This window comes from Acanthochromis polyacanthus, chromosome 10, assembly GCF_021347895.1.
Source record: "Acanthochromis polyacanthus isolate Apoly-LR-REF ecotype Palm Island chromosome 10, KAUST_Apoly_ChrSc, whole genome shotgun sequence".
Taxonomy (NCBI): domain Eukaryota; kingdom Metazoa; phylum Chordata; class Actinopteri; family Pomacentridae; genus Acanthochromis; species Acanthochromis polyacanthus.
This window is the reverse complement of record NC_067122.1, coordinates 24,562,602-24,581,608: the sequence shown is the minus strand read 5'-3', so window position 1 is coordinate 24,581,608 and position 19,007 is coordinate 24,562,602. Positions and strand designations below refer to the sequence as shown.

The 19,007-nt window shown below is 40.3% G+C and overlaps 1 protein-coding gene across 3 annotated transcripts in view; it reads left to right on the top strand.

Moving 5' to 3' along the window:
* pdlim7 (PDZ and LIM domain 7) overlaps positions 1-19,007 on the top strand; it is a 31,089-nt gene that overhangs the window by 3,440 nt on the left and 8,642 nt on the right. For 2 of the 3 annotated variants that reach the window (XM_022195930.2, XM_022195939.2), the window contains exons 3-5: positions 6,578-6,729; positions 11,484-11,511; positions 12,382-12,578. In XM_022195930.2, coding sequence (XP_022051622.1) covers positions 6,578-6,729; positions 11,484-11,511; positions 12,382-12,578 — 377 coding nt within the window. Of the gene's footprint in view, positions 1-6,577; positions 6,730-11,483; positions 11,512-12,381; positions 12,579-14,922; positions 14,940-19,007 lie in introns of all 3 variants that reach the window. The other variant, XM_022195946.2, reaches the window with a different exon arrangement.

Genomic DNA, 19,007 nt, shown 5'->3' with positions numbered 1-19,007 from the left:
GCTGATCTGTAAGTGTTAGACTGACTTGCATTCATTAATTCTGTAGTTTTGTTTAGTATTTGCAGTTTCCTGTTTCAGTGAGGATCGGATTGTAATAATCTTTGACCCCAAATGTGCAATAAACATCATGACTCATTTGAGCTCTCGGTTCTTTGTAGTTGCTAAAAGGTTGCGTGCTTGTAGTACAGGGTTCTCCTGCATAGAGGAAGTTTTGACAACCTCCAGAGAGGTTTTAACCAGTGCCAAAGTAAAATTCAAAGTGCCAAATTGAGAATAAAAAAATGGATGTACTTTTTTTTTTAAGCTGGTCTTCCAAATTGTGATTTCAGTTGCTCAAGCAAGTGGACAGAAATAACAGGAAAATGCACAGGTTTAAGTCAGATATGGTAGTACAGACTAATTTCCTTATACTCTATGTGGGCTGTGTGTGTTTACTGTTGTTGGAAGTCACCCCCCATAGGCCCATTCTGAGTCAGGAAAAACCCTATAATTGAACATTAAGAGGGAACACGGCAATCAAATGCTCTGCTCTGTGTTGCTTTGATTAATTCGGTGTACCTTGTGTTGTAGGTAGCATCGCATTGTGGTGTGTGTGTGTGTGTGGAGCTGACGTAATCTTGCAGTGAGAAGAGCAGTTATCACCAGCCTTGTCGGTACATGTCTCGTATTTGCTCTGTTCTGGCAGACATTGCACTAAGAAACACAATGTTCCCTTTGGATTCATGACAAGAAACATTTTCTTCTACCCTTTAAAGACCAAACAGATGTAAAAACTGCATTTGATGAATGGCCCCACACAAAGCAGGTATTTTGGGCGGGACGTAGCTGTTGACTTGGAAGAGTTTCAGTCTCGACAGGCTAGTTGTACTGCAGGGTGAATATCAATGGATGACTCAGTGGTTCCAGTTGAATTATCTTGACTAATCAAGCGGTGTGGAGGCCAGCTTTCCTGCAGTCCAGGTACATTTCGCATGCTGATTATTTTCCCTGCTGACAGAAAAATATGGTTCATATTTTCAAAACTTTTCTCCCCGAGCGTGGTCATAAATTTCGTCGGACTCAAGTTACTCTAAGCAGTCTTCTGTGAGATTGATATTCGCTCCATATCTGAAAACAGCACTTTTAAACTTGGATGTTTAACGACTGGTCAGTGGCTAGTATATGTTGCATGTTGCAGCAGCCAGCAGGCCTCAGGGTGCAGAAGTGATAAAGATGTGACAGGCTTCCTCTCTTTACCTCTCAGGGACTGTTAACTCTCATTGTGATTGCCATAAAAGAAGGGACAGTGAATCCCACAGTTGCAGGGGATGAAAACAATCCAACAAGGGGCTGTAAACCGCAAAGATGCTCAGTATTCCTTAGTAACAAGAAGAAAACTCAGCCATGAGCATACTGGGTGTGCATTAGATGAATGTAGCGTGTGGATGGGTGGTCTTTCTTTTCTGGTTTGTAGATTATGAGATAAGCATCCCAGCCCAGACAGTCGGTTAAAAGTGATTTATAAAATGAAGAACATGTGGAGTGACAAGACAAAAGGCTCTTCAGAATCTCTGGAAAGCAAGAGATTTCAAATGATAGCTGCTCAAAGATCAATGTGTCTAAGTGTTTTCTGTAAAGATTAGATGATTATTAGCGTTGTTTGAGACTAGGATTGTTAAAGCTGATTTTTTTTTTCTTCTTTTTGATCATTTTAGTTTGATCACGCTGTGGTGTTGTAACATTGAGAATTACTTAATTTTTTTTTAATTAGCCTTTTTAGTTGCACTTCAAACAGTCATTCTGATAATCTTTGTATTGATTTGCAGATTAGTGAGTCTGCGGCTTGTTACCTCCTGTCTGTGTGAGTTGGTGTATTAGTTTCCATGCTGTACAAATGCTCTTGTTTCCTTCCTCTGTCTGTGGGACTGGGAAGCTATGTTTTCTCAGCATTCCAGGGATTTTTCTCGTATCCACCCTGTTGCTGCCAACAGACAATCCTGTTGTCTCCTTTCTGTGTCTAATATGTCCTCCACACTCACTTAACTCATACTTATGATGGACTCCTCCGATCTCAAAGGAATACTTTCCCAGTGAGATCAGAGGAACGATGGCCATTATTTTTAAGTCACTGTGAAAGGGAGGAAAAAATAACTTTTTGACCTTAACATAATATCTACATCAATTTATCAGTTAAGAAAATATGTGCATAACTCGTATTTGGCTCATTAAATATCAGCGTTCTGCTCTTGGGGCTCAGCTTAATCTCCTTTAGTTTTCTTGGGAGTAGATATTTACACATTTCTGACCAGTAAAGTCATGAGGCTGTTTATGACCCTTCACCATACTGAGGAAAAACAAGAGGAAAGCCTGTCTTTATAAAACTGACATTATAAAACTGATGCTAGTCACAGCCTTGCATGCCTGTAAATACTCTTCATTTCATGGCCATCCTCTCTACAAAACCTGAACATGGACTTGATGCTGCTCAGAAATTTTTATTAGGGTTGAAAATTTAATGTTGCTTGCGTTGAAGTAAGATTTAAAGGGACAGTCTTGCTATTTAGCATTGCATTTCCATAAAGTTGGCGGGCTTGCGATGGACAGATTTAAAAATTGGTCAAAATTAAAGCAGCAGAGGCAGCGATATCCTCAATTTTAGTCTCAAATGTGAGTCAATGTCCAGAAAAAAGGTTCTACATTTTCCATAATGCAGTTTGATGGTGTGTTTTGTTACACCTTCAGTGCATTGTGAATGCCATGTCTTTTACACTCTGCATCTCCAGATTGTAAAGCAGTATTCCTGACATAAATTTCTAGTCTTTTTCAATGACATCACCAGGCTATTTTCTTAGGCACAATAAAGCTCTCACAAAGCCACAGAAGACATTATTCAGATGTTTTCATAATATGAGTAAGGCTAAGCTTGACTAGTAAACATGTTTTCATATTTAAAATCCAAGTATTTAGCCAAGAACATGTCTAGATCAGGAAGAACTCAAACTTTACTGTAATTGGTTTGCATGTAGTGTAATTTTGTGGTCATGGTAGAAGTGTGCCAACTTTTATTCTTACTTTCCTCAAGACTTCCTCGACCTTGAAATGATGGGGATGTTCTTTTAGTCAAGTTGTGTTCTCTTTCCACATGTTTGCGCCAGCATCCTGTTTCAGCAGCCTAGACGTAAAATTTAGGAAGCAAGACGTCGCCATCGTGCCATTTCAACTGAGCGTACTGCACTGTGTTGCTGCCCTACAACTCCTCTGAGGAGTTGGTCCGTATATCTGTCCCAGATCTCGTGCCATTGCGATTCTATAAACATGATGATACCATAACTGATTCTCCTGAGTGCCATCTGGTTCCTATCGACAAACGCATGCCACTCCACTGAAATCAATGTTCAGAGGAAATTACAAATGATGTCATGTCAATAAGCAAGTGGAGAGATTTGAGAGCGTCTCTCCACCACCACAGCTGGATGTGTCAGAGTCTTCTATTACTGTTTTTCTGCCTGTCTGACTTGAGGCCATCTGTTGCGTTATCACTGGTATTCTCTTAAACACTCCCTCTCTGTCTGTCAGCACACAGACTCTGGGAAAGAAGCCCTGTTAGAGGGGTGGATTAATAATTCAGTATGTACTGATAGATTGGCCGCAGGGGGCATTTCTTCTGCTTGGATGTAAATGTCTTGTGTTGTGAGCAGTGTTTTAAGGTGAGTTAGTGCTAGGTGTTCCACTGCAGTCATTACAGGGGGACTGCGTACTTGCAGGTTTGGTTTTCCATTTCTCAGAGTGATATTTATGGCTTTGCATCAGCTGTGCCGTGTGAGTGATGTAAGGACAGACTGTCTCTCGGCCCCCAAATAGCCGTGGAAAGAATAAAAGTGAGCTGCTGCAGAGTTACTTAGCCAGTATATCACCAGCTGTAGATAAACTTTAGCGCATTATTGGTTTAAACAAGCGCAAGCAGCTGAGAGCAAGTATGAGGCCCTGGCTCACCTGTAAGGCCACTCATGAGAGGCACTTCAGAGGTGAATTCAAGGCATTGCTTTTTGGAAGGTTGGCTAATGCTTTGAAATTTGATAGCATACCAGACCAGCTCTGATACCGTGCTCTGCCAGAAAATCTTGAAGCATACCGTAACTGTTGGCTTTGGTGGCTATCTCTGTAGTTGTGAATACTTTAAGTTGCACATATGCGACGCCAGTCGAGTGAATCACATTGGCTTGAAATGAAGCGCGATACGATGAACCTGCTTTTCATTTGTCATGTGTACAAAAGGAATTATCAAGATGCTGTCTTTGACTTTTGACACATCAATCCTGTGTAAATGCAGTGTGTTGCAAGAACAAGAAAATGTTTTGCACTGTCCTTCGCTGTATTGACAAACTGCTCTAGGGAGGAGAACGAGGTGGGTATAGGGTTTCTGTCCACCCCCTACCCACCAAAGATCTGAGCGCAGCAACTTTAACTGCTGCCTTTTCAAGTGAGGGAGCAGCTGCACTCTGAACCTGAGCCAGAAGCACAGGTGTCCATGTCCATCAGCACAACCCACATAGACACACATGCACAAAATATACAATCTGGAGTCTTTATAGCTTTCTATGTTTTCTTCTTTTTTTGAAAATCTTACACTGTATTTAAATGTCTGCAATACATGCTATAATGGTAAAGTGAATACATAAGGTCTTGGACCACCAGGACCTTCCAGAACAGTGTCTGTGCTCCTTGGCATTTATTTTCAAAGTCTCTGAAACTCTACTGGAGTTATAAATAGCATTCTTTGAAAAGATATTCATTCGTTTTATTTTGTTGATGGTGCTGGAGAGCACTGTTGACTCTTTCCAATGCACTTATTTGCTAAACTGTTAAGTGTAACTCTTGTAAGGAGCTTGTTTATTAATTCTTACAGAAGTTAGTGGGGTTTTCTGTCCGTGTTCTGTACCACATTTGTATTTACCACTATCCTGGCTAACATTTTAGTACAACTGCTTTTTATTGGAGCGTTCACTTTGTTAGCATTAAACAGCTCCCATGAGACTTTGACAGTGCTCCTGTGATTAAAGCTAATAGGATATGTTGTGATTTAACGCTAATTAAATAATTGTTTTATTTTGGCAAAATTATGAGATGGTGACGTTTTGCTATCCAAGATACTAGAAATAAGAGAAGCAGGACTGCAGCTCTCTGTGGCGAACCTCAGTGGCATTATGCCTGACTTTTTTTCAGAATCTATCACATGCGTCCACGTCTAGTTGTTTTTCTCTAGTGTAAGCTGTTAAAACTCTTTGAAGTGCTTTCTAAACTGGCAAAAATGATTTCTTTCTTAACCCCTCTAATTGCTTCCAGTGAGTGCAAATCAGAGCCAATTAAAGTGATGTTTGAACTTGGCTGTAAAATATGTGTAACTTGGACTGCCTCAGAGGAGTGCATTTCTTCCTATTCTTAGCTTTGCCATGTTTTGATTCAAGACCAGCTCTAACGTCACTGCCTTTCCGGGGGTGCAGAGTAGTTTTTCCAGCCAGAGCTGTCATCAGTTTACAGAGAATATTACCTCCCCGCTTGCACAAGTGTTTATGTTTAATGTGCAAAATCAAAGCGACAAGTGTGGTGGCTTAGCTGAACATGACAGAAAACTATTGATTGAACCGCTGAGTCCTCTGAGCTTTTGATGAGCTAACATTTGCAGGGATCCGTGACATCAGAGAGTAATCCTAATAGGGTTTTTTTTGCCAGAAATCCTGGCGCTCGCTCATTTATCTGATGCTGAACACTTTGTTCTCCAGTTATCTGAGAATTTGACACAAGTCTCAAGTTTCATTAAGCTGCATGGGCAAGCTGACTAAGCCCTTACTAAACATGATTTGGCATCTCTGCTCTGGATATTAGTGATGTGAGAGGACCTGGCAGACAGTTTATTATGTGCAAATGTTGAAAACCATTACAGCCTGTACAGACTATGTCAGGTTCTTCCTGTTGTAACAAGACTCCAGCTCTGACTTGATACGTCTGCAGCCTCCATGACACTATGACAGGATGATGTCATTCTTTTGTCAGTCGGTGACTTACCTGGGGAAAAGTGGATGGTTCCTTCCAGTAAATGATGTGACTATTGGTAGCATATGGTCCTTGTCTGCAGCTATCATGAGTTTGTCTCATGGTTTTAAATCACATCTGCAGTAAATCATATGCTGCAGACTGATGACATCATGATGACCCATAATGCCTTTTCCTGGTAGTGTTGAGTGAGATGGACCCAGAGACATACAGACTCCTCAAGCTGATGATTAAGCGTTAACCGACATTACAGCAAAGTCAACAGAACACAGTGTTTTGTGTTCAAACGTCCTTCATTTTGCTTTGAGCTGCGGACATGTAGAGGAGGCACACTGTGATGTTTTAGGTCATTTTACACTGTTCTTTTTGAAATGTGTTTGTTTTTAAGACCTGCCATGTTGACTTGTGTAATCAAACAAAAGTGAACTTAAGTGCAAAAATCACACCACTCTTTAAAGCATATTTTCCATTTTTGCTGCCATCATTTTCCCTTCTCCACGTCGTTCTCTAACCTCTGTCTAAATTCTTTTGTTTTCTTCACCTTTAGCTGACGCCGGGCGGAAAGGCGGCTCAGGCTGGTGTCGGAGTGGGAGACTGGGTGGTGTCCATCGGTGACGCCAACGCCGAGGACATGACCCATGTGGAGGCACAGAACAAGATCAGAGCGGCAACAGACTCTCTCACCCTCAGCCTCAGCAAGTGAGTCGTCTGGTTATGCATGATGCAACCAAACGCTGCATGATCACTCACCCCACCTTTAATCTCATTCAAACAGCAGCATAAATCACTGTACAACACAGACCCTCCTGCATTCTTACTCGTACGCGATAAGATAAAATAATGTCCTTGAAATTTGCCCCAATATGACAGATAGCCGGAAAATACATTAAAATTATCATTACACACATTCCATTATTTTACTTCCCCAAGGCTTAAATTAGTTTTAGATTTGGACCCGACTCAAATTCATTTTTACTCCAAAGTCATAACCCCACTAGTTTATACTGCGGAAAAAAAGTAATTATTTCTGCCAGGGAGGTTATGTTTTTGATCCTGTTTGCCTCTTTAGCTGTTACAGTAGTTAGCAGGATATTTGAAGAACTTCTGAGCAGATTTCAGTATGATTTGGTGAGTCTGGAGCCAAAAACGAATTGCAGGTGCAGATAGTAGTACAACATAGCAATTTATAAAGCACTTTATGCCTTTGCACATCAATCCTAAATTGCGAGGTTTAGATGAAAAAACAATTTTCCCAGACTCCTGGTCTGACCCATATCTTTCATAAAAGTGTGCCCAATTCCATCTGCAGGGTTATTACTCCCTCTACAAATTCAGAACTGCAAAAGGCATATTGATGTGGTCTATTTTTAGTGGTTTTTGTGTCCCATGTTGTTATCCAAAAAATGCTTGTTAGTATGGACTAGTTGAAACAAATTAGGTATTGGTGTACTGGTTTATAAGGTGGGTGCACAGTTCAGCCTGGCGTAATCCTGCACACTATGATGGCATTTTGGCTAGAGGTACAATAAAAGACACTGACTGTAACTTAGTGGTCACCAATCTGACTACCTTGATATTTTGCACAACCTCATACATGGCAGCTATTCCCAGAATTAAAATGTTCTCCAAAAATCTGCGTTACTGTCTGCCTGTCTATGTATTTGGAGGCCAGTTCAAATTGCTATGCAGGTTAATAGCCTCTCAAGAGTGATCGTGCATTTAAATAATCAGATGATTGTGTGCTATTGGCAGATGCACCCACTCTCTGAATCCTTTCTCGCTTACATTTAACAGTGATATTCTGTCCTTATCGTCAAAAAGAAGCTAGAGCAGGAGCGAGTAGTCTGCACTTAGCAGCAGATATGCATGCCAACTGCTGTTAGTGGATACACTGGCCTTTGTTCTGTTCAAATAAACCATTTTCAAGGCAACCTTGGGAACCTTACATTAGGCCTCCACTTTGTAATAAAATTAGAGAAACTTTCTTCAGATTAAAGCACTTTGTTGTTAAGTGAGAGCTGGGGAACTCAGTTTTCTTTTAAATTTTGCTTGAGTAATTTTAATTAGCACTGGATAACCTTCCTATAGGCAGCACTTACACCTGCTCAGGAAGCCACTGTCAGGAAATCCGTGACAAAGTATATCTTTAGAGTACAAGCCAAAATGTTTCATAAGGAGCTTAATTGTAAGAAAAAGATTTCCCTCCCAAAAGGAAGACGAAACGTAATCACTCAAGAACCTAAAACCTTCAGAAAATGAGAAGGTATTGAATTGTTAAGTAATAAAGATGAACCTGCTGCTGTCATGGGACTAGTTTTAATTTTGTGATCCTCATAAGTCAAAAAGAAAAGAGATGTGTTATCTTGTTCACTTTATTGTTGCCTGCCAAGAGACTCAGCTGTTAAATTCTTACAAATCCTCTTTGTTCGCTTTACATGACTGTCCACAAAGCAGAACCATTACTTAAATTAACACTTTCAGATTTAGAGATCCAGCTGAGTGTTTGCTGCCTGCTATCCAATATGTTAAAAAAAAAAATGTAGCTGCTGTGACCGCAAAGTCCAGACTGCCTGCCCAGTTTGTTTCCTCATTTGTACTCTGTTAATTGGGGTTTTTGCAACATCAAAGTAAGGGACCAGAAAACATGTGTTTCTTTAGTAATATAAAATAGAGAGGCTGGTTGATTACTCCATCAGTGAATCGACAGAAATCTTCTCCTTATGAAAGCTGAATAAAACTTTTAGCTATTGTTACACAAGATTGCCAAACACTGGTTGGTTTCTGTTTCTTAGATGTGAACCTTGGAGTATGGGGAATGATAAAGGAATTTTCACTATTTTCTGACGTTTTATAAATAAAACCATTCGGAGCAGGTTTTTGGTTGGCAAAGTGTAGCAATGGGTTCTTTCTTTGTGGAGTTTGCAAGTGCTTGTGTGGGTTTTCTCCCACATTCCAAAAGGAATTCACAAATCTTTTCTGACTTTTCATCAATAAAATATCCGAAGGCATGCATGGTAGTTCAATTAGTGATTTTAATTTGGCTGTGAGTGTGCCTCTTATTGGCTGTCTCCTTGTGTTCGCCTTGCAGTGGACTGACAAACTGCCCCTGTCTTTCATGGAGATGGAGAACAGATTGTGATTGTAATGTTACTGCTGCAGTCTTGCGTATCATATGTAGTTAAATGTTTTTTTTTTCCCTTCATAAAGCCAACAAGACCCACTCCTGATGTATTCCTTTGTGTTAAAAGAAAATAATAAAAAAAAGCTTTTCCTCCTTCGCCTTTATCTCACAGGGAGTGGTGTAATATTTTGATAGACCTGTAATAAGCCAGCGTGTTTACTTAACACCAGCCATGCTTCTCCTAGACTCTGCGGTTTGCCTCCTCCATTTCTCATCTCCTTGTGGAGTCCAGCTATTGTAAACATTTCACATTCTTCCTCTCTTCTTTTTTTTCCGCCAATGACTCCCTGCCCAGGAATCCCCACTCTCCTGTCTTCATCTCACCCTGTCCTATTGTTATTATATTGTAAGAAAAGCAAATATTGTTTTCCTGAAACACTTCTCAGAGAGGGAGCGATTGTCAGTTTTATTTATTCGCATCTTGGCTGCCATCCACGGTGCTTTTATGTCAAGAGAGGAGGACAGCTGCACGGTGATGAGATATGGCCTATTGTTTGGTTTAGTGTCTCATTTTGTTCAGCACCAATGATCATCTTGTGTCTTTTTTTTTATGGGAAAGGTTTAAGCTTTATCCAGAGCCTTTTATGGGGAACGGAATCCAAAAAATATGGGCAATAGATTTTCAGCTTCAAAGGAAGGAGATCATGCAGCACCTACAGGGACACATTAGGTCTGTATTTCAGTGTTTCCCTGACAGTGATTGGCCTGCAGGGCTGGGGTTGGAGTATTTCGCCGATGTGTGAAAAGTTGATTACAGTATCATGGGAGAAGTTTTTTCTTTTTTTTGCTTTTGCGATGAAATTTCTGCCTTTATCTAACATCAGCTTGGAAGGCAAGCACGCATCAGCTAAAATAAGTGATCCATGAAATAAGGTAGGAAATGATCTCATGCAGTATGCATATACAGTTTCAACACAGGTCAGACTCAGCCCAGGCAAACTAATTTCTTCCAAGAAACGGCGACTTAATCAACTCCACATTTGTTCATTTAAGTCTAACATGCCGAAATGCAGACCAGAACAAAAGTACAGTAACACAACAGCAATCGCACACATTCCTTATGCTCCTGGTTTCATGTGTGACTCATCAAATTGTGGGTTAACGTAAGCTTAAGCACCATGCATGTCACATTAATCTGTCTTCCCAGAAACGTGACATGTACAGACATGTCGGTGTGCCTTCCCTTCGCTCCACTCTCTATCTATTCAGCCCTGTTGTCACTCTGCCTTTAACGTCACTCTATCAGAGGTTAAGCAGGCAGTGGCATGAGCGCTTCTTCATTTCTCATTGTCACAGGAAATGCTGCCCATTGTTCTGTGTCTGATTACAGCCTGAAAAAATGAGGGTGACTGCAGGGCTGGTTCACTCCAGTTTAACCCTTGGCGTGCTTTGTGTAGCATGCAGACATCAGTCGGGACGGTAGTGATTTATGTTTGGGTATTTTAAGTGCCAGCAGCAGTGTAAAGCCGGGCGCCTCCGTGTTTAATGTGTAAAGATATTCTAATGAACGTCTCCTGTGCTGCTTCAGTCAGCAAAGGCTCTGCAGTAATGTGATTAAAGTTAACACCGCGGCAGCTACGTGGGTGAATTTGTGGACAGTTGTGGAAAAGTTGAGGTGCCTTAATAGAAAAATGCAACTGTTTCTAACCACTTAGTTCTTTTTAAGTTTTTCCCATCGTATCTTTCACCTCAGTCATGTGGCTGATAAAATGTTGAAGGATAAATTTTTAGGTAGGGATCGATGCAGCGTTATATATCAGAAATATAAACCATTTTACGTCAGTTTTCTAAACCATGTTTACATATGGAAACCTTCTTGAAGTTATAATCCCAAATGTCAGCTGTGAATATCAGGTATCCAGTAAATTTTATGGTTTTAAATAAGACGCACTGAATATTTATAGTGGATATTGTGAATGCATTCTGTTTCATTCAGTCATTTGAGGAGTTTAATAATATAAGTGATTAGAATTTGTGCAAGTTATTACAGAACTCCTTCTATGAGCCACTTAGTGTTGTGTGGGATTAATTTATTAGTTTATCTTTCACCTTGGTTGAAACTGGTATCACCGTATTGTGACTATATTTATCATAGATATTTCCAGTGTAGTAGAATACATACTAATTTATGAAAAATAATATTTCTGTGTAGTTATGTGAGAAATAGTGTTGCAAAGGAGATTTAAGATAACTCTAAATTGCAACTTTGCTCACATAGTAATGTCTGCTTATATGAGTGTTTTTAATTACTGCCGTTCTTTTCTTTCTTTAGAGCTTTCAAAGCGGGTGGAGACCAGAAGGTAAGACTGAAACGCTGAGCTCACCTCTGTATGAACACCTGGATGGTTTGGCATGGACCACTGTGACACTGAATTTGAGACTTCCTTAAGCGTTACTCACTATTGGATTCAACAGTCTGTTATGTCACTTTGTGTTTAAATTCATCTGAATCACCTGCGTTGCCAAGTTCTCACTGAGTCCGTGCACTGTGCATTAGCCAAGCATCAGTGAGTTGCTAAATGAGTTGTTTGCTGGATGGAGTGCTGTGACTGTTGCTTTTGGAATTTCCTGTAGGTTATTTTGTAATGCCTTGCACAATCCCTGATAGCAGATAAGCGCTGATGCGTTTGGTTTCGCTGTCAAGCCTCGAGAGAGCCACTTGTTCAACTGATTACTTTTAATAGTACAAATGTGTCATGAACTGCTTCGTGCTGCACGCTGTGTTTATGAGCAGCTGGCACGTCGTACAAACACAAAGTCAGTGTTCCATTTTAGTACGTGTACTTTTGCAGCCCATGCATAATGCTCAGTGAGAAATCTCATTAGTGAGACATGTCAGTTATATATGACAGTTTCTTACTTTGAGCATTTTCATTTTAGCAGCAGTAACAGATTACTTTGGCCAGTCCTTGGCCGACTGCCAGCACAAGTAAAATGGCTGTGTTCACACTTCTTAAGCACTTCTTCCATGTAGAGAAAAGCCTGCAGGCTTTGACAGAGCTGCTGCTGCAGTACGAAGTAATCATTTGTTATGAGAAAATATTGGCTTGCACTGGAAAAGCTTGGGATTGTGCAACAGCTGACGGAACTTCTTTTGTGCGTGTCAAAAAAATGTCTAACTGCATGTCATGCACTGTGCTGCATTGTCTCCTTCTCCCACACCCTCACAGGACTCACTTGCTACGGCTTCTGCTCAGCCAAAGTACTCCTTTGCCCCAAGCACAACCATTAACAAGATGGCGAGACCATTTACAGCAGGTGGTGGTAGTGCCAACTCAGGACCTGTTATTAAACCTGTGGCCTACTCGCCTAAACTTAACACTCAGCGCTCACAAGGCCATGCCAGTACACAACAGCCACAGAATGGGTAGGTGGATAAATAGACACTATTACATTTGGAACCGCAATGTGGTTTTAATGGTATTCTTGAGGTCTCATTATTCTGCTTTTACACTAAAGAGAGAATAACTCCTTTAGGATTTAGACGAATTTACTTCAATCACTGTGGCAGTATATTGCCAAAATTATGTCACAGAAAAGATAAATATAACAAATGTATGCTGACTCACTGCAGAGATCAACTGAATAACACTGCCAATAGTTACAACACACGAATAGCAAACACAAAATCCTTTCTCTTGTAACTACTGCCAAACGCACCAGCAGTAATGGGAAGCCGACTTCATAGATTGTGCTGAGATAAACTGTGGAGTTGCTCGCATAGGTGGGAATATTTAGCTGAAATATACAATTCAGGCTCCAGCTGAAAGACCTCTACAGTGGAATTACCAGATGACAAAAGCAGAGGTTTGTGATTGATGTGCCAATAATCAGTCACAGGTTTACGGTCCTATAAACTCTTGTTTGTGTGTTTTGGCCACTGTGGATGTTATGATTTATTTTAGTGAATATAGATTTTTTTTTTCCTCCAATCGAAGTTTTTGTTCTTATCCTCCTCAATGTGCGTGTATAACTCATTTTGGGAGGACACAATCTGTTTACTCTGTCACATTTTGGAGGAGATGCATCCCTTTTGAAGACAAAGGCAAACCCCATGATATATATCTGAACATTTCACTACAAAGACTTAGTGTAAGGCTAGTCCTCTAAAGTGTGTCAGAGAGAAATAATACAACACTATTTTTTTAAGCGTAGTAACGATACATCACACAAATTGAACACACAATATGCAATATATTCTTGCAAAATATCTTTTTAAACCGGTTTGCTATTTTGACAGATGGGTTATTGACTGATCATTATTTGTGTCTTGCATCTCCAGTTAATAGTCTGCTAGAAAGAAACGGAAAAGAATGGAATTTCAAATTTATGAAAATACTTTTAGACTTGCTCTGCACTGCACTTTGGACTTCATTTTTTAGAAGCTGGGTTATTTGGTGTAGTATTAACTTTGTAGTTGCAAACATCACTACATCAGTTAAAAGGCAAAATTAAGTCACTTTCTTATGTGCACTCCGCTTGAAAACAATTCAGTTTTGTGGTGAGGTCACTAGAAATTTGCAATCTCTCTGTCAACCTTTACTAAATTGCAAGACCGCACAATTATTTTATTTTATTTTTTTGACATTTGAGGGGTAATGAAAACTTTAAGTTAATTTATAAATGAATGAAACTTTATCATCCAAAATTTTAAAACTTTCCAGAGAAATCTGTAGTCCCCTCAGATAAATATTTGATCTGTTGCATTGGAAAAGTGAAGTTTCTCCTTGAAAGCTTCATTGATCAATTCTGATTTGTTTTGGCAGTTTTTTTTTTTTTAATTTTACAGCTCAGTTTTGCGATTTTACAAGGATTCTGGGAATCCATTTTTGAACATATTTTAAGTAATCCTGAAAGTGGCAGTATGGCATGAAATGATCTTCAAGCATAGACCAGTCCAGCTCCTGTAATTTGGGTCATGGTAGAGCTCTGACTGCAACCACTGGTGAGATGTGGTCTCTTGCTATATTTAGTCTTCCTCATAAATTCTGCTGCTGGGTTCTCACACAGCTTTTACTGCCCTGGTGCTCTTGAGTAGCCTCGCTTTCTTACTCTAGAGAGGCTTTTGGAGTTTCTCTCTTGATGTCCACATTCCCCCACTCAACTTTAGAAAGAGTGGAGCTTAATCATAACTGTCGGCCCAGTTTGTGGATGACATTGTTGGGTTCTCCACTAAAAAGAAGCTGGATGCAAACAGCAAGAGTCTGATGCGTCTGGGCCTGGAGTATTAAAACAGGTTTTGTGTTCTGTTGTTTGTGCTGACAATGCGTCACCGTTGTGACATTTATGATTATTTACGAGACATCTGAGCGCAAGTAAGATTTAACTAAGAGTGGTGGCACAGAAATTAGTTTGGATTTTTTTTTTGGCAGAAGCTCCATTCATTTACATAACTGTGTAAAGCGTTTGTGTACTGGGACAAGAGGAGCAGAACAGCAAAGGTTTTGTCTCGGCCCACTGAGTCATTTTGGGTCAGGGTGACAATAGATGATTTGACAGACAAACAATGCTGTCTGTCTCTCACAGAGCCTGTTGACAATAACTGCATGTGTCATGTCACCTATTGCATGCTTTCTGCATTTTGCCAGATTTCTGACCTCCTCTCGTTCATCACCTTTGTTGTATGTTGACATGTTCTGTTTCTCCTTTTCCCCAAAGCTGATCTCTGATCCTTTTCCACTTTGTTTCCCTCTTTACTTTTAACTCTACAGGTGGAAGCTCTTGACAAGTTAGTATATTTCTTTTCTTCATTTGCAATCCAGTATAACGTGAATTGCTTGTTTGCCTTTTAACTCATGTACAATAACTTGCAATGCTTTAGACCCAGGAGCTCTTAAAACAAACAGTGTTTACTTGTGCCCTTTCACAGATGGGTTATCTTTACCGACCAGTTTTGTGCTTAAAAAAAGTGTTTTATGAGGCTAAATTACCGTAAAGTTGTCTTACAACTTACAGCTAAATGCAAAGATTAGAGAGAAGTCTAAAAAAAGGCCTCATCTTGTAACCCCTTGTCTGGATCCCTGTTGCATTAGAATCCACAACACTATATCCTCATATAAGTTCTTTATCCTTTACGTTGAACAAGACTAATAATCTCTTTCCTCATTCTAAATCTTCTGCTGTTTATTCACTTCTCCTCTCTTTTTTTCTCTCAAACTTTTAATTTGATCTTTGGTCTATTCCACAGGGGTGAACAAATTTACTTTGATGGTATCTTCCACGAGCCCAAGTAAGGGGCAGCTGCATGCTGGCTGTGCTGTCATTGCAGTAGGTTATTTATGACAAGAGAGAAGAGCTGATTCTCTTTGATAGATTCAGTGATTGGGTTTGCATAACAGAGATGGCAGTTCATTAGTGACTGTTCATCTTTTATCCTCTACTTGCTTGTTGAGTTCTGCATGCTGCGGTTGACCTACAGCTGTGTTGAAAAGATGTCTTTGAAATGGCAAGTTTTTGCTTATGCTTCTTCATAAGTTGTTTGTTGGGGAAAAAAAAAAAAGCTTAATTAGGTAGAAAAATCTTTCCACCGACAAGGCTAGAATCTGATGCCTGTCAGCTTTTCTCCCTTTGATTTTAATGACAGTTATAAATATGATCTCTAATGTGATGATGTCAATTTATGAGACTCCAGAGTGTGCCCAAGAGAAATCTTGGTAATGGTACCCATTAAGTTCTCTTATTGCGTGACACTAAGCGTTAAGTATTGCATGATCTGTTCAGGCTGTCCCCTATTTTCAAGGTCACCTGATGACTGAGTGTTTGAGTGGGTGTGTGGGTAGTCCCCAGACAGGATTGTGTTAACCACGCCTGCCGTGTGCTGCTGCTGCCGGGTGTGTGTGCAGGCACGGCCTCAGGGTGGAGAACATCCCCTGTTTTATCCCCAACGACCGCAGCAAGAAGAGGCTGATCGAGGACACTGAGGACTGGCAGCCTCGCACTGGCACCACCCAGTCGCGCTCCTTCCGCATCCTCGCCCAGCTCACAGGCACCGACTTCAGTAAGTCAGGGCCTCAGCCAGGCATAACCGAGAGCGATAGGTTGGGGCAGGCCTCTCTGACGGTGTGTAGAAGGGAGGCGTGTTGCAGTTAATCTGGTGTGATCTAATCGTAGCATGTATCACTGTGAGTGAAAGTCGGATAACTAGTTTACCCATTTTTCAGCTGTGGAGGAAGCTACTGTCCTACCAGTCTGACACATAAACTAAACACAGGAAAAAACAGCACCATTAAATAGAATGAATCACTTATCATATTTGTCTTTGTGTGTAATCAGCTGGATACTTGTCAAAGCCAGCAGTAGGTGTGTGTGTTTTTAGTCAGAGAGGCGTTCTGACGTGTGTCTCTCCTGAAATTCTCAGTGCAGGACCCAGATGATGAAAGCATGAAGAGGTCCAGGTAAAAACCGGATTGTCACTAATTTAAACTATCACAAGTACTTGTGTCTGTGCGCTCGTGTGTGGAAGCTTCAGTTTGGCAGAAATATCTCAACTTTTCAATCGACCTCTAGTTATTTGTTGTGATTTCACTGCTATAGATGCCAGCATGGGTGGTGTGAATTGCACATGCCTTTTGCATTTTACGTTTTTAAATGGTGTGATCTGAACATTAGCGCAAGAATGTGTTTGATAGCATCCTTTAATTTGCTTGTTTGCTTTGCCGCAGGAATTTAGATGAGAAAATTGAGGTGTTCTTTGTGATAAATGTGTAGCTGAAGCCAGCAGCCAGTTAGCTTGAGCCTAAGTTTAACAAAATCAATTCTTGTGTTTCTACCCAAGTCTGGCTGTATCATGGCTGTGTGAGTTTTATTCCTGGAACGGACTTTGCCATCAATGAAATGACCAATCACGTTATCTTTAAAATTTTCTCCTACAAATCAAATAAAAAAAGATACTGTATAAATAGTTTTGTTACCTTTGAACAGAGTCAGACTAGAAGTTTTTCTGTTTCAGGTTTTTGTTGAATATGAAACTCTAGCCAAGAAAGCGAATAAGCATCTCTTGCAATATCCTCAACTCTTCTGTTAAATATTATTTAATATTTTCTCTACAAACCTATCCCATCATTTTCCTGTATGTACTTTTTCACCATTTTTTTTCTCTTCTTTTTCACGCTTTCATTTTGTGCACTTCACTTCCTGCTCTCTTCTGCTTGTTTTATTTATTTTCTCCCCTTCAATCCATTTCCTCCTTGTCTATCTCCGTTTCATATCTGCGTTGCCTGCGGTCAGGGAAAAGTTCCTCACTGAGATTCAGAGTCCCCGCTATGCCCGTCTGAGGGATTGGCACCACGACAGGTCTGCTCGCGCCCTCAATATCAAATCCTGAGCGACACCCTAGACGCCCTGGGACGCAGAGCCCAGCCAGAGCCTGCTAGCGATAGCCACACCGCAACGACTACACGACAAAGACGACGAAGATAGCCGACTGTCTAATGGCAGTTCACAAATTCACCTTTCAGATACTGATGGACTGACAAAATAAGTTTGAGGAAACAAAGAAAAGCAAAGTGAAAGTAGACGAAACCTAGCCTAGATGACAAAGCCCAAAGTGGAACCTTGCATACTGAGCCTACGTGTAAGATCTCCCTCTGAATTTCTGACTTGATTGTTGACAACACTGTGGACCACTGTGTCTGTAGCCCTGTTTTCCATTTCACAAAGCGTTACTTGGAGTAAACTGGTGGGAAGGTGGGAAGGGGGGTCTCAGCAGTGGGAAGCGCCTTTCTGTTCGTTATTCTTCTTTCATTGTGAAGTTCAGACCCTTGTTTGATCTCTCTCTCTCTCTCTCTGCCTGTTTACATATTGAGTTCTTCATCCTTTTAAAGTTTTCATTTCTGATCCCCTCATCTAATAGGCTTCTCCAACCATTAAGGAAATAAAAGATAAATCTGTACTTTTGTTTTTTTTCTGCTGTCATCAATAATATATAAAACATCTAAAAAAACAACTCTTGTTCCCCTGTCCTTTCTTCTGTTTCTTTTCCTCTTGTTTATTCAGTACAAAGCTTAAAAGGATATATTTCCTGATAACCAATTACTATTTCCTCTTTTTTTTCCTTCAGCTGAACACTTGCTTTACTTACCCTGGTGTACTGCAGAGGAATGATTATGTAGAAACGGGGCTTTCCTCGGTATTTATGCAGGTCTGAATTAATGGAGTGTCTTCTCAAAGATCAGGGTTCAAGGGTTTCTTTTATTGCCCCAGAGAGAAAATTGTTGTGCGTTCAGGCATAAAAACTACAAATGGGCATACACGTAAAGTAATACACATTCAGAAAGTGCAGAGGTAAACGGTAAGGAAATGCAGCCTTTAGTCCTTTGAACATGCCTGAAATAAAAATATCTGAGTGTTTAAAATGTAATGAAAAAGATCAACATTACCATATTCATGCTCTGTCGAGTAAGTGCTGCAGTGCAGAGGTCCTGCACACGGGACTTAGAGAATGATTGGTTTTGTTGGGAAACAATGTTTCATAAACACCAGCTTTTGATTGATAGGAATCATGTGCTTTATTCAACAGGATAAAAAGAAATAACTTTCAAGCAGTAAGAGAGCATCTGGAAAGCATTCAAAAAGCTTCTCCACGGACAAGATTGAAAATGTGCTTCTTTTCCTTTTAGGTGGCACAGAGAGAAATGTGTAATGGTTACTAGTTTAAAGGTGATACTGCCTAATGGTTTGTGATAGAAACATGTGAACAGAAACCTGGCAGGTGAAGCCTGAATGCAGTAATGAGAATAAGAGTAGAGAAGGTGAGTAAAAAGTGTTCTGTCTTCGATGGTGAGGAAAAAACGTAACA